Raw genomic sequence first — 14,086 nt, 5'->3', positions numbered from 1 at the left:
CCAACAAAACACTGATAATGTTTCAAGAAAAATAGCAGCTAAATTCGTGTTATATATAAACGCGAAGAATCAAAGAGAAACGCAATAAAGGGATGTACGTTGCAACCCGGACCGTACGCATACAAAGGTAACCGCAAATCAACATTACTGTTTACCGGGGAACATTTTATATATCAGCTTCCGACAGACATAAAAATTGGGAAAAATACACTCCAGAGGTTATCGCCGTATATTTCTTTGTTCTGAACGCTTTGATTCCTCAGACGATAATACCTCTTAGCACAAAGCGATTCCAGTCCATCATATTGACAGCTAACATTTTTGTTATTTGTTTAACCGAGAAAATGCTAATTTATATACAGACAGATCTGATGATACCTTATGTACTTTAATCTTCATATGAATTGATAGCACAAAACAGGTTCAAATAGATTTTTAACAGTGCTCAGAAAACTTTTTCCTCTTATTTCACAGTGTTTCTTGTGCTCACCGAAATTTATTTGAATCGGAATAACAGCAGCAGATTAGAAGAACAAAACACGTAATAAACATGTGTTTATTATCACTCTTCCAAGGGTGAATGACTTGATTTTAAGCTTTATATTTCTCAACGTAATGTGCCAATTATGATCGTTATCTAAGGTCGATAAATCCTTAGCTACTTAGCGGAGTTTGAACTTTTGGCTGATTTCCTGTGATGCCGAGCGTATGATGTTCTTTTGGAAGGTAATACAAATGTAAAAGCAACACAGGCTTGTTTTGAAATAATGTTTCATTCTTATACGAAAGCAGAGCTTTAAGATGAACGAACGGAAGCACAGAGTGTTTCAACTTAATGTTGTTTTTGTGATGGTTTTATGTGGTGTTTCAATGGCTGTGGAACACAACATGGACAGATCAATTAATGAGATTAAAGAAGACGTCACGCACTTGCCAGATGTGGCGAAAGATGATAAGGAACGGGGACCATTTATTGGCACTAACATGGATAATTCAATCACGACTGCCAATAGCGAGCAACACAACGGTGACATTCCCACTACAAGTCCGTCACCAATTGAAGACTTAGACAAACGACAAGAAACGGACTCTAGGCGCCAAGAAGATCAAATGAGAACAACGCACAAACCTCCGATACCTCTGGATCCTACAGATAAATATTTACTCGACGGTATACTGGAAATCGTAGACGCTAAGTTTGATACCTTGCACAAGCGATTGATGACTTTGGAACGAGGAATGAATAATTTACAGTACTACAATGCTCGTAGTTTCCGAACTGTGAATACTCATCTACACGCAGTAGATACTATCATGCATACATTGCACACGGATGTGTCCGAAGTGAAGCAACAACACGTTCAATTGGATAAAAAGATCGCTGATATAAAACACGACGTTGGAGACTTAGCGTCGACTAACAGCGGTATATTTAATGCTATGGAACAACATTCTTTTTATTATTCCGATATTCAAACGAAACTAGATGAACTTCTGAGAAGCGTAGAGCAAACAAATGACAATTTTAAAGATATAAAAAATGATACAGATGATATCAAAGCAACGCTTATGGAGGCAAAGAAGTTTCAAGGCGAAATGCTTGTTAACAGCGAGACATCAGTAATACTTGCGACGGAGGTTATACAGACGGCGTACAACGTGTTGAATGATACCCGCGCAATCAAAGAAAAAACACGGGAGATAAAACACCAGTCATTCTATGCTAACAAAATCATTGAAGGAGTGGCAAGAAATATCTCTGTTATAACCAAGGACTCGGAGGAAATGAAGAACACTCTAACGTTAGTTCTTGCAAACGTTACAAATAAAAGCAACGACTCGCCCAAGGACACACAATCCAACAGCAAAAAGGTCGACACATTCGAAACCTTTAATCATATTGCTAATGGAGGTGATGACGACAAATTACAGATGACGTGTGCTAAAATGTTTGAATTAATAGATGATCGTCTGAGAAACCTTAATGTTTCCGTTTCGGGGAACCAACAAAGGCTCGCGCCTGGTCACGAAGGGGGAGCAAATGTCAATACCGATATTTTCCGAAACGAAAGCCGGAAACTACTTAGGGGTCTTGAGCAAGTTAATCGAAATGTTTTCCAGTCAGTGACACTCTACAAGCACACAGGAAACTTAATCGAAAGATTATTGTCGGACACAGAGACAATTGCTAATGATCAAATAACTCTTCGAGAAGACCTTGTTGCGTATCTGCTTAATGGGACCTTTGAATTGTTCAACAGAAGTTTACCAGAATTCGTTACATTCGAAGCTAAAGAAAAATCCAATGCTACACCGCCACAACATTTTGACGCCAAATGTTTACCCACAGAACCGTTTTTACAGGAACTGTCTATGCTAACCAGAAATGGTTCTCACTTGGTTGAACTTCTAACTGAACTGGCTGTGGCTAGTTCCTCTACGATCAATTTAGCTATTGAAAAGTTGGACAATGAAATCGCCAAACTTGCGCATATAAGAGAAAACGTCACCATTGAAGCGGGAAAAAGCTCAGCGAAAAACAAAACGAAAGTTGTCGACATGCATCAGCTTTCTGAAATGCATAACAGAACTGACCTCATATACGTTTTTGCCGAAGCTATTGCCTCAAACACGAGATGGATCCCACATCTATATCATAGAGTAATTTATGTTGAAAATTTAGTGAACAAGTCGCTAGACATCGTGAACAAAATTGATTCACGGACAGAGGAAACGCTGTTGAAACAGACTTCACACATGGCAGGCATGTTTAAACCAATTCATTCCGCAACGTCCAATGAAAGAAAGCAAGAGCAACACACTTTACCCGACAAAAAACCGTTGACAACTGCTATGCCGACTGCGGCAGTGACCACTTCTTTGGACCAAGTAGCTTCAAGCCAAGACGTGCTACGTTCCGGAAAGCGTCATGACACTAAACGGAAGCAGTTAACAGATTCCGACGTAAACGAGATGATGGAGTTTGTTTACAAGACGAATAAAAAAGTCGACAGAATTATTCCTGCGCTGACTCATCTGTTGGGAGAACCAGGTCAGTACATTTATTTACAGCTTAAAGGGACTGTCAACGTCGACGACGAAGAAAAGAAAATTAGTAAAATACCGTCTTTTTTTACAATTATTAGTTTATATTAATTAAAATATCACGACTGGTATTTTACATTACTTGAACAAAGTTGTTATGTTTTCATATTTTCAGTATATTCGGTAATAACTTTTACTGTGTATGTCTACCAGGTAACTACCAGTTAACTATAAATAACGCCAGTATATTGATCATCGTCGTCACGTGGTAAACCCAGGAATGCAAATTGTGCATGCGTAGTGAATTGTATATGTTTTATATATAAAATGATCAATCTACTTGCGTTATTTATAGTGTGTATATCGTTATGTCACCTATTTTCGCGATGTACTTTCGATTTCACATCACACACTTTTATTACCGAATATACTGAAAATATGAACCTTTTTCGGCTTCTTCTTTTGGTTTTCTGTTTTGTATCTATACGTTTATGACCAGCAATATGTAATAATGTAAAATAAGCCGCGAAAACTCCGCGTATCATCCTGTACTGCGTTTGCTGCAGCTAAGAACTGCACAGAAAAAGACATTCGCTATCTTTGATCTCATTCATTGAAGTCTTTACCTTTCATTAACTGCAACCACAATCAACGCCGTATATCTTTTTTTAAAGATATTTCTTGTTTCAATTAATGGAATATACCAGTCGTGATATTTTAATCAATAAAAACTAATAATTGTTAAAAAATACGGTATTTTAGAACTTTTCTTTTTTCGTCATTCGTGGTTGAAAGTCCCTTTAAATCTTGCATGTCATATCGAGCCTCGCTCTGGGAAAAACGGGTTTAATGCATGTACGCAAAGTGTCGTCCCAGATAAGCCTATGCAGTCCGCACAGGCTAATCAGTCACGATATTTTCCGTCTAGAGTGGATTTTCGTTTGAAATGTTCTTCATTTAAACGAAAAATTCCATAGGAGCGGAAAGTATCGTCCCAGATTAGCCTGATCGGACTGCACATGCTTATCTGGGACGATACGTTACGCACATGCATGGAGCCCTGTATTCGCATAGTGCGATGCAAATATTACAGGAATGCATTGACCACTTCATTTGACTCCTTCAACATTTACTATTATTTCTGTATTTGTGTATTAATAAACGATTCTTTACTATGGAACGCCTTCACTGTCTTATTATACCAAAACTTGTGACATTACGTTAATCTGACTGTGCATGAATGCCTGTAGCCATTATATATATATGCATAGTCACAATATATAAATACATAATTTGAATATATACAGATCAAGCATTAATATATAAAGATATAATTTTCTTATATATAGATAAACTGTAAAAATATACAGATACGAATGTATTATACACAGATAATCTTCCATTGTAGGAAGGCATTACTTCTTTATATCTGTATATGTTTATATTTTATCTATATATAAGAAAAATATATCTTTATATATTAATGCTTTATCTGTATATATTCAAATTATGTATTTACTTATTGTGATTTTGCATATATATAATGGTTACAGGCATTCATGCGCAGTCACATTGACGTAATATCACAAGTTTTGGTATTATCAGACAGTCAAGGCGTTCCATACTTTAACAGTAAAAAGCATTATACTTCCTACTTTGTTGTGACAATTATAGACACTTAAGATTTAAATTTATTACAGAAGAAAATTTATTTTCTACCGTAAATTTATTCAAAACCACTATGTCATCGAAAAAAATAAATAATATATTAGGAATTTGTAAATACCTAAAAGAAGCTATGTTTTTAAGAAATAATACCCTTACAGAACTATCTGTTCCTTAATCCAATTTATATCAATGTTCCGTCACATAATTATATTTTATATATGCATGTATATTATGCTTGAATATTTATATGCACATTTTGTGTGTGTGATGATATTACTTAATAGATATTATTGTCTTTGCTATACTTATTTTTGTAAATGGCTAAATTTAAAGCATGTTTTTATTGCCGATTGCCAATAAACTTTGAACTTTGAACTTTAGTATTATATGATAGCTCTTTACAAAAAATTAACAGTGAAATCCGTAAATAATGAAATAAATTTGCGCATACTCGCGTAATGAACCCAATGTGTACAAACTTATGCGGGATTATTTTTATCGAAAGATATCAACATTAATTTGAGATGATAGGGTACGTGTATGATCAGGTGAAAATATATTAACGCATAAATTAAGACACACTTTCACAACAATTTGAAATATTGATATCGTAGAAATGCCCTAAACGATATACTAGTAATTGGACTGTTTATACACATTCTTGCTCGTTAAAACATGTTTGATTCGCTTTATCACGTATAGTATTGGAGTATTAATCTATTTAATTACTTACATGTGAAATATGTAGCTTATATAGATTTTTTCTGGGTTAAAAGCACCTTGTAACATAAAATACTGTATGATTTAGTGTTTTAATTTAAGTATTCTTTATTGTCTGACGCCAGTGCGCATGTCTGGATGTAATTGAAATTAATCAAAATAATGTCATTGATTGTTATTTGAATGATGTTGTTGTTTTTTTTGCTGGGATATTCATTCAATCTTTCATAAATGCACTCTAGTAACCCATGAATCTTTTACAGAAACAACAAATCAGCAACATCAGACAGCCATATATCGTCAAGCTCTACGGTTAACCTGCCACATTCCAACGTAGAAATGCGGCATAACGCGGAAGTGTTCTAAGCACGTGTCAAAATCGCTGGCGCGTCTGCCCAATTAAAATACAATAAAACATTCGCGAAGCCCAGATTTGTCTGGTGTCTGGGTCGTTAATCAGAACAGACTATTCCATAATGAACGGCCTTACAATTTCATTTTCGGGTATTCATTAAATCGTCGTCGAGTCTGTAGGCGCTTCAACGCAATATATACTTTAAATGGTATTTTAAAGAGATCATCGTCGCCTGAAAATAATCTGAATGCTTGTCCAACTTTTTAAACTGGTTTTAAAAATCAATTGTTGTTTTTTTTTCAATTGATTTGGTCAAATGTTTACATGTAAAAAGCCATGTACTTAACCAGGCGTGCAGGTCAATGTCACAGTCATACTACAGGTCAAAAGTCACAATTGGCCTTTGAAATCATCGGACTTATCAACCTGACGAGTTGATTGTAGGATTTAAGCCGCAACATTTACGTAGGAATCAGTTTCGAAGATTTTAGTTCAGGGTAAAAGCGGTATCTGGGAAACATCCCTCTGTTTTACCGATATTTTTGAAGGACACCGCTGAAGGTATTTTGCCTATTATTTTTGCGTATGTATTCTCTTTTAGAGCCGTACATTTCCCTAGTGGACGGAAGCACGGACAGAGAGGGCCGCGTAGAAATCTACCACAAAGGCGAATGGGGGACCATACCTCGCGAGATCAGTCATATCGAGGCATCGTACATCTGCCGGAAGCTAGGATACCTCGGTGGAGTTTCAGCCGGAAGTGGTCACTTTGGGCGTGGATCTGGTGCATTCTGGGACCTAAACGTCACCTGTCTGCGCACGCGCTGGTGTAATTCGGTCGGTCACGTTGAAGATCCCTCCACGTACAGTCACGAAATGGACGTAGGGGTTATTTGTGGTAAGAATAGAAAATAACACAAGTAAACTTGCAATTCCAACTTAGTCACGCGCTTAAAACGTAAAATATAATCAACACATTTAACATTATTGTCATTATTGAGCAAGAAAGTGTATGCTCTCTTACAGACCACATGGTTCGACTTACAAAGAGCAGTGACGAAGACGAACCCGAAGTGTCACGACAGTCTGGAAGTCTGGAAATCTATCATCAAAACAATTGGCTTCCAGTCTGCTTCGAAAAGTGGGGACGCGAGGAAACGGAAGTCGTTTGCAAACAGCTCGGTTTTGTAGAGGGCGCAGCACAGTCTGAAAAAAAAGAAACGTTAGATGATTCCTATTCCATGACCAACGTCACGTGCACCGGAAGTGAAAAAAGACTCGACGCATGCGCATTTGACGGATTTACATTAAATGGCTGCCCATCTTCCGAATATGTATCGGTGATATGTAGTTAATTTGTGGTTGAACACATTAATTTTATAAAGACATTGAGACGTGTTCACATAATAAAAAAAGGACAATTTTAAAATTGTCAAGATTCGGATCAGATTGTTGTTAGGGATCGAGGCCAAAGTTGTTATCAATTGTTTTAATGTTGTATTTACTTGTTTATATATTATTGTTTTGTTGGTAAAAATATATAATGATTTTTTTTATTGGAAAATCTGTGAAAATGTCCGTTAACATGTATTATGTATTACGAAAACATTTCTCATTTTTCATTTAAGCTTATATGTTTTTTCACAAATCGAAAATTAACATGTTAATTCTGTCATTCAATGAAGGTTGAAGTAGAGTTCATACAAGTGCAGCAATGGTTATAATATGTTAGATTATGCGATTAAAAAGTCACTGTGTATTACGGGTTATGATTGTTTTTCCCTTTTCGTGTTTACATTTTGATGTCAGAGTTGTCATCAATGTAAGCTCCCCTGAGCAAAACCCGCTTAAAGTGAGCTTTTGTGATCACCTTTTGTTGATGGCGACTGTTGCCTTTTTGCGTTGTCAACATTCGCATCGTTTATACACTAGGGGTCACATTTCTTGTCGAATCAATGTAAACGGGTTCAGATCGTTTGCCCCAATAATATATCAGCCGAGCTCTAAACTATATCATCTGTGGTTAAAAACTGGGTCAAAAAGCCAAATTGAAAAAGATCTTGTAGATACACTAGAATTCACAGTTATTTTCAAATCTTCATAAAACTTGGTCAGGACGTTTGTCCGAATATTACCTTGATCGAGTTAGAAATTTGATTTTAAAAAACTAGGTCGATAGCCAAAAATATTATTTATCACATTGATTGCCAATGTCAAGAATGTTTAACAGAGCCTTTGCACGAATGATATATCGGCCAAGTTTGAAACTTGGTCATGTGCGATAAAAATTAGTTCATACGGTAAATTTGAATATAACGCTTGTTTACAATCCAGATTTATTTACAAATCTTCATTTAATTTGATCGTTTCAAAATGATATATCGACCAAATGATAAACTAGGTAAAATAAACCTCCTTTATTGATATTTTCTAATTTCTGGAAAGATAACAATGAGCGGAATATGGCCCTCGATGACGCTTTGTTTAGACCGCCGTTTGTTTTGCTTTTAAATATTGAGTATTTTATTGCATAATATTCCGTGTTTATGTTTTCCCCGTAAAAATAGTCTGAGAGGAGTATATTCGAGTCACTATGTGGGCATGTTTGTCGGTCAGTTAGTCCGCTTACAATTTTAAAAGGTTCCTTTTTTCCACACTTTTCATGCGATTGAATTAAAACGTAAGATATGTCAACACCATGGATAGTGAATGTGCAAGATACTTTACTCCTTTTGCTCACACCCCGTAATCCCCACACTAAGTTTTTTGCCTTTGACCATAGCTGACAAATATATGCGGGGGTATCAGTAATTGTTGTGACTTGTTTAACCCATTTATGCCTAGCGTCCTGAAAAAAGGACATTGCAAACAGCGTTGACCCAGATGGGTCTACGCTGTTTGCTTAAATGAATTTCTTTCTGAAATATTCTAAATATAGAAATAAATATACTTGAAATCCCTAATTTTGGAAATAAATTGATCCAACTTAGAAAGATGGGAGAGTCCACTAGGCATTAATGGGTTAAGCTATAGATTTAACATTATATGCAATTATATACCTGTACATACATATATAGCTTTGTAATCAAAACATATTTAACACTGACCAATAATCATTCAAGCTAGTGTTTGGTTAACACAGGCTCTTTAAATGATGTTATGTATGAATTAAATCTGGATCTTTTGCAATATTGTTACGTAACTACAATACTTAACCACGAGTTTAACACATGTGTTGCTACAATTGTTAGACCAAAATTGAACTGTATTTTATTTTGTTGTTATTTTAACAGCGTACAGTTTACCCATAACAATTTAATATTTTTAGTTTGTATATATGAATTCCATATAGTTGGAATGTAGTTGGGACATGGTCAATTTATATATTGTTTATAAATTGACCATGCCTCAACTACATTCCAACTATATGGAATTCATATATAAAAACTAAAAATAAATTAGTAAACTTTTTTTCTAAACTAAAACTGACGCGTTCAAAAACAAGAGGGCCATGATGGCCCTGTATCGCTCCACTGTTTTATCTTTGCGAAAAAAACGTGTAATGCGCATGGGTTGAAATGTACTCAAGCATGTGACTTTCTCTTTCTATCCCTCGTCCCACTGGGCGCTTAAAGTTGAAAGGGTGAGCATTTTTATATATGGAAAAAGTTACTACCGTGTTAACTAAACAGACAAAAAAGCCTCGGAATTGTTGCACAGGTCCTTTGCTTATAACGTAGGTACATTTATCTCTCCAAAAGATATTGTCGTTCTTTCTATTTCACATATTTTTAGATGCTGAAGATCAAATCTACGCATTTGATTTGAAACAGATTCACAAGACCCATAGGAATCAAAATGCCTTAACCCTTTACCAAACAATACATTTTGGACTTTCCCAATTTGAAAGAGGTTGCAGACGTCAATTGAATTAAAATGGAATATGAAGGAAATGATCAGGTAGGGTAGAAATAATTGTGATAAAAGGAGAAATTGCTCATCAACCCACACATCCCTAAGACCAAAAGGCCTGAGAATATTATGATAATCTAAAGATTATTTCTTTATATTTATAAATGTATTTAATTAAGTAATACATTTGACTTCTAAGACCAATTCATAACTTATATTAAGAAAATTATAAAATGGTCAGAAATATATATGGATTGTTGAGCAATTGACAATCATTTCAACAATTCATGATCAGTCACGATTCACAAATGGAACAATGAATCATTAGTTATTAAAAAGCAGCATATACGATAGTTAAGAACATTGCACTTCATTAATGTCAACACCTTCTCTTGGATACAAAGTTTGAGTTTACCGTGCAGTATCATATATTGACTTTCCTTGAAATAATTATATCATGTTCATGGAAGTTGTGTTTTTAAAAGCAATAATATATTATTAAACTGGTTTTAACATTACAAAAAAGACATGAAATTAACATGTCATCCAAAATATTTTCATCCGGATATATGGTCACTTTCGACATATTTAAATAAAACCCGACTTTTTTCAGTTTATAAGAAAAACATTCATAACACATGTTCTTACTTCAATGCCTTTGTAAGCAGTCACCATCTGACCTAAAATGGCACTAAATGACAGGGTTTTATCTCATGTTTACAAGATGTTGATGTTGTTGTTGGTCACAGCCAAACGGCCGCAGTAATCTCCACTGGTAAACGTCATATGTTCAGTTTTGTGACCCCCGGGGCCGGGTCAAATTTGAGCCCAGGGGAATAATTTGAACAAATTTGGTAGAGGACTATTAGATATCACTACATACCAAATTTAGTAGCCCTATAATTAAGGACAAGAAGATTTTTAAAGTTTGCACAAAATAGGCCTTATTTAAGCATATGTTCATTCTTGTGACCCCTGGGGCAAGGTCAAATTTGTTCCTAGGGGCATAATTTGAACAAACTAAGTAGAGAACTATTACATGTCACTACCTACCGAATTTGGTAGAAATAGGCCCAATGGTTATGGACAAGAAGATTTTTATAGTTTGCACAATATGGGCCCAATATATGCATATGTTCAATTTTGTGACCCCTGGGGAACGGTCAAATTTGATCCCAGGGGCTTAATTTGAACAAACTTGGTACAGGACTATAAGATGTCATTACATACCAAATTTGGTAGCCCTATGCCATACGGTTATGGACAAGAAGATTTATAAAGTTTGCACAAAATAGGCCTTATATAAGCAAATTTTCGATTTTTTGACCCCCCAGGGCCGGGTAAAATTTGACCCCAGGGGCATAATTTGAACAAACTTGGTAGAGGACTATAAGATGTCACTACATAGCAAATTTGGTAGCCCTAGGCCCTATGGTTATGGACGAGAAGATTTTTTAAGTTTTCACAAAATAGGCCTTATATTAGCAAATTTTCAATTTTTTGACCCCCCCAGAGCAGGGTCAAATTTGACCCCAGGGGCATAATTTGAACAAACTTGGTAGAGGACTATAAGATGTCACTACATACCAAATTTGGTAGCCCTTGGCCCAATGGTTATGGACAAGAAGATTTGCAAAGTTTTCACAAAATAGGCCTAATATAAGCAAATGTTCAATTTTTTGACCCCCGGGGCAGGGTCAAATTTGACCCCAGGGGCATAACTTGAACAAACTTGGTAGAGGACTATAAGATGTCACTACATAGCAAATTTGGTAGCCCTAGGCCCAATGGTTATGGACAAGAAGATTTTTAAAGTTTGCACAAAATAGGCCTTATATAAGCAAATTTTCAATTCCCCCCCCCCCCGTGGCAGGGTCAAATTTGACCCCAGGGGCATAATGTGAACAAAATTGGTAGAGGACTATAAGATGTCACTACATGGCAAATTTGGTAGCCCTAGGCCCAATGGTTATGGACAAGAAGATTTTTAAAGTTTGCACAAAATAAGCCTTATATAAGCACATTTTCAATTTTTTAACCTCCCGGGGCAGGGTCAAATTTGACCCCAGGGTCATAATTTGAACAAACTTGGTAGAGGACAATAAGATGTCACTACATACCAAATTTGGTAGCCCTATGCCATACGGTTATGGACAAGAAGATTTTTAAAGTTTGCACAAATAGGCCTTATATAAGCAAATTCTCAATGTTTTGACCCCCCCGGGGCAGGGTAAAATTTAACCCCAGGGGCATAATTTGAACAAACTTGGTAGAGGACTATAAGATGTCACTACATAGCAAATTTGGTAGCCCTAGGCCCAATGGTTACGGACAAGAAGATTTTTTAAGTTTGCACAAAATAGGCCTTATATAAGCAAATTTTCAATTTTTTGACCCTCCGGGGCAGGGTCAAATTTGACCCCAGGGGCATAATTTGAACAAACTTGGTAGAGGACTATAAGATGTCAATACATACCAAATTTGGTAGCCCTAGGCCTAATGGTTATGGACAAGAAGATTTATAAAGTTTGCACAAAATAGGCCTTATATAAGCAAATGTTCAAATTTTTGACCCCCCGGGGCAGGGTCAAATTTGACCCCAGGGGCATAATTTGAACAAATTTGAAAGAGGTTCACCACAGGAACATTCCTGAGAAATTTCATCAGATTTGGACCAGTAGTTTAGGAGAAGAAGATGTTTAAAGAAAAAGTTGACGCACGCACGCACGGACGCACGCACACACGCACACACGACGGACACAGGACCATGACATAAGCCCCGCTGGCCTTTGGCCAGTGGAGCTAAAAACATAAACAGTTAGGTTTTAAAACGACACTAAACTTCAAAGGAATATACTTAAATTGCTAAACAAACTAACACTTCCAAATACCACATATGCATTACATAAAAACCGTTTCTTCCAGTAGATATTTTAGTGAATAATGAATAAACATGTGTTTATCATTAGTTTTCTTAGGGTGAACGACTCGTTATATAATACTTTTATCTGTTAAGTAGTATACTCAATTTGCAAATTAAGATTGCAATATACAAATGTACGTCGGAAATGTCGAGGCATATAATGGATTAACTTTATTGACTTGCATATTTATTCAACATTTATTTATTTAATGCCTGATATTATTAACAAACGGAATCAACAACGTTTAAAGTGTTAAATAAGGATTCATTTGTATGCTGTAAGAGAGCATTAAAATGAACTTTCAAAATCACATAATGTTTCATGTGACTTTTCTTTGTGCGATGATGCTGTCAGCTGATGGTGTTGCAATTATTGAGGAACAAGAGGACACCGAGATATATAGAGCAATAAATGATATTGAAGAAGACGTCACAAACCAACAAGTGGTGAAGAAAAATAATAGTGAAATCGGCACTCTCGTTAAGAAGCATTTTAAAGACATTACTAATTCTATATCTTCTGACAGAGGCGACGTCGATGGCGACGTTGGGACGACAACTGCAGAAAAACAGAGACATGACGAAAGTAGGCATTATTATACAACCACAACGGCGCCTACTGTAGACTTTCACAAACAACGACACGACGTGGACAGCGGTGTGCGAAATGATCAAACAACAACCCCAAATTTAGGTTTTGACAAATCAATACACGAAATGGAGAACAGACAGCGAAATGACCCAGCAAGAACGCCCACTGTAGACGTTCACAAAGCAACACACGAAGCGGGTACTTTACAGCAAACGGATCCAACAATAGCTCCCGTTGATGACTTTAATAAGCGAGGACACGAAGCGGGCAGAAGAAAGCGACATGACCCAGCACCAGCGACAACGCAAATCCCACAAACGCCACTTGACCCAACGGATACGTTTTTACTCGATGGCATTCTGGATATTGTCGATGCCAAGTTTGAAACATTGAACAAACGGCTTACGGCTCTAGAGCGGGGCATAAGCAATGTCCAGTACTACAACGTTCGCAGTTTCAGGGTTGTGAATACACATCTACATGCAGTGGATACTATTTTGCATAGCCTGCATACAGGGATGTCCCAAGCAGAGCTACGGAGTAGTCAACTGGATCAAAAGGTCGCTGAAATAAATGTCGATGTCAAGAATTTTGCTTCGACCAACAGTCGTATGTTTCAGGCATTAGAAGAGAATACATCGTTTTATTTATCAGGTATTCAAACAGCAATGTTTGATCTCAAGAGAAGCGTTGATCAGACAAATAAAAGCGTGAAGGAATTAAAAAACGACACACATGATTTAAAAGAAATGATTTTTGGGTCTAACAAGTCCCAGAGTGAAATGCTTGCTAACGGTGAGAAATTAGTTGTAGCAACGAGAGAAGTAATGCAAGCTGCGTATCACATTTTGAATGCAACGCTTGCAATAAA

The 14,086-nt window shown here is 36.3% G+C and overlaps 1 protein-coding gene across 1 annotated transcript; it reads left to right on the top strand.

Moving 5' to 3' along the window:
- LOC127856604 (uncharacterized) lies at nt 1–7,547 on the top strand. Its single transcript, XM_052392913.1, has 3 exons — nt 1–3,052; nt 6,390–6,686; nt 6,815–7,547. The coding sequence occupies exons 1-3, from the start codon at nt 802–804 to the stop codon at nt 7,141–7,143; spliced, it is 2,877 nt and encodes a 958-aa protein (XP_052248873.1). The 5' UTR covers nt 1–801; the 3' UTR covers nt 7,144–7,547.
- The last annotated feature ends 6,539 nt before the right edge of the window (nt 7,548–14,086 follow it).

Source organism: Dreissena polymorpha, chromosome 13 (assembly GCF_020536995.1).
Source record: "Dreissena polymorpha isolate Duluth1 chromosome 13, UMN_Dpol_1.0, whole genome shotgun sequence".
In the NCBI taxonomy this organism is placed as follows: Eukaryota; Metazoa; Mollusca; class Bivalvia; order Myida; family Dreissenidae; genus Dreissena; species Dreissena polymorpha.
Note: the sequence above shows the minus strand (reverse complement) of the source record. Positions and strands in the feature narration are given on the sequence as shown.

Bases quoted from the DNA above. Each gene is read 5' to 3' on its own strand.
- LOC127856604 (XM_052392913.1), top strand. From the start codon at position 802: ATGAACGAACGGAAGCACAGAGTGTTTCAACTTAATGTTGTTTTTGTG. The intron at 3,053-6,389 runs GTCAGTACATTT...ATTCTCTTTTAG, and splicing joins TCATCTGTTGGGAGAACCAG to AGCCGTACATTTCCCTAGTG. The intron at 6,687-6,814 runs GTAAGAATAGAA...GCTCTCTTACAG, and splicing joins GGACGTAGGGGTTATTTGTG to ACCACATGGTTCGACTTACA.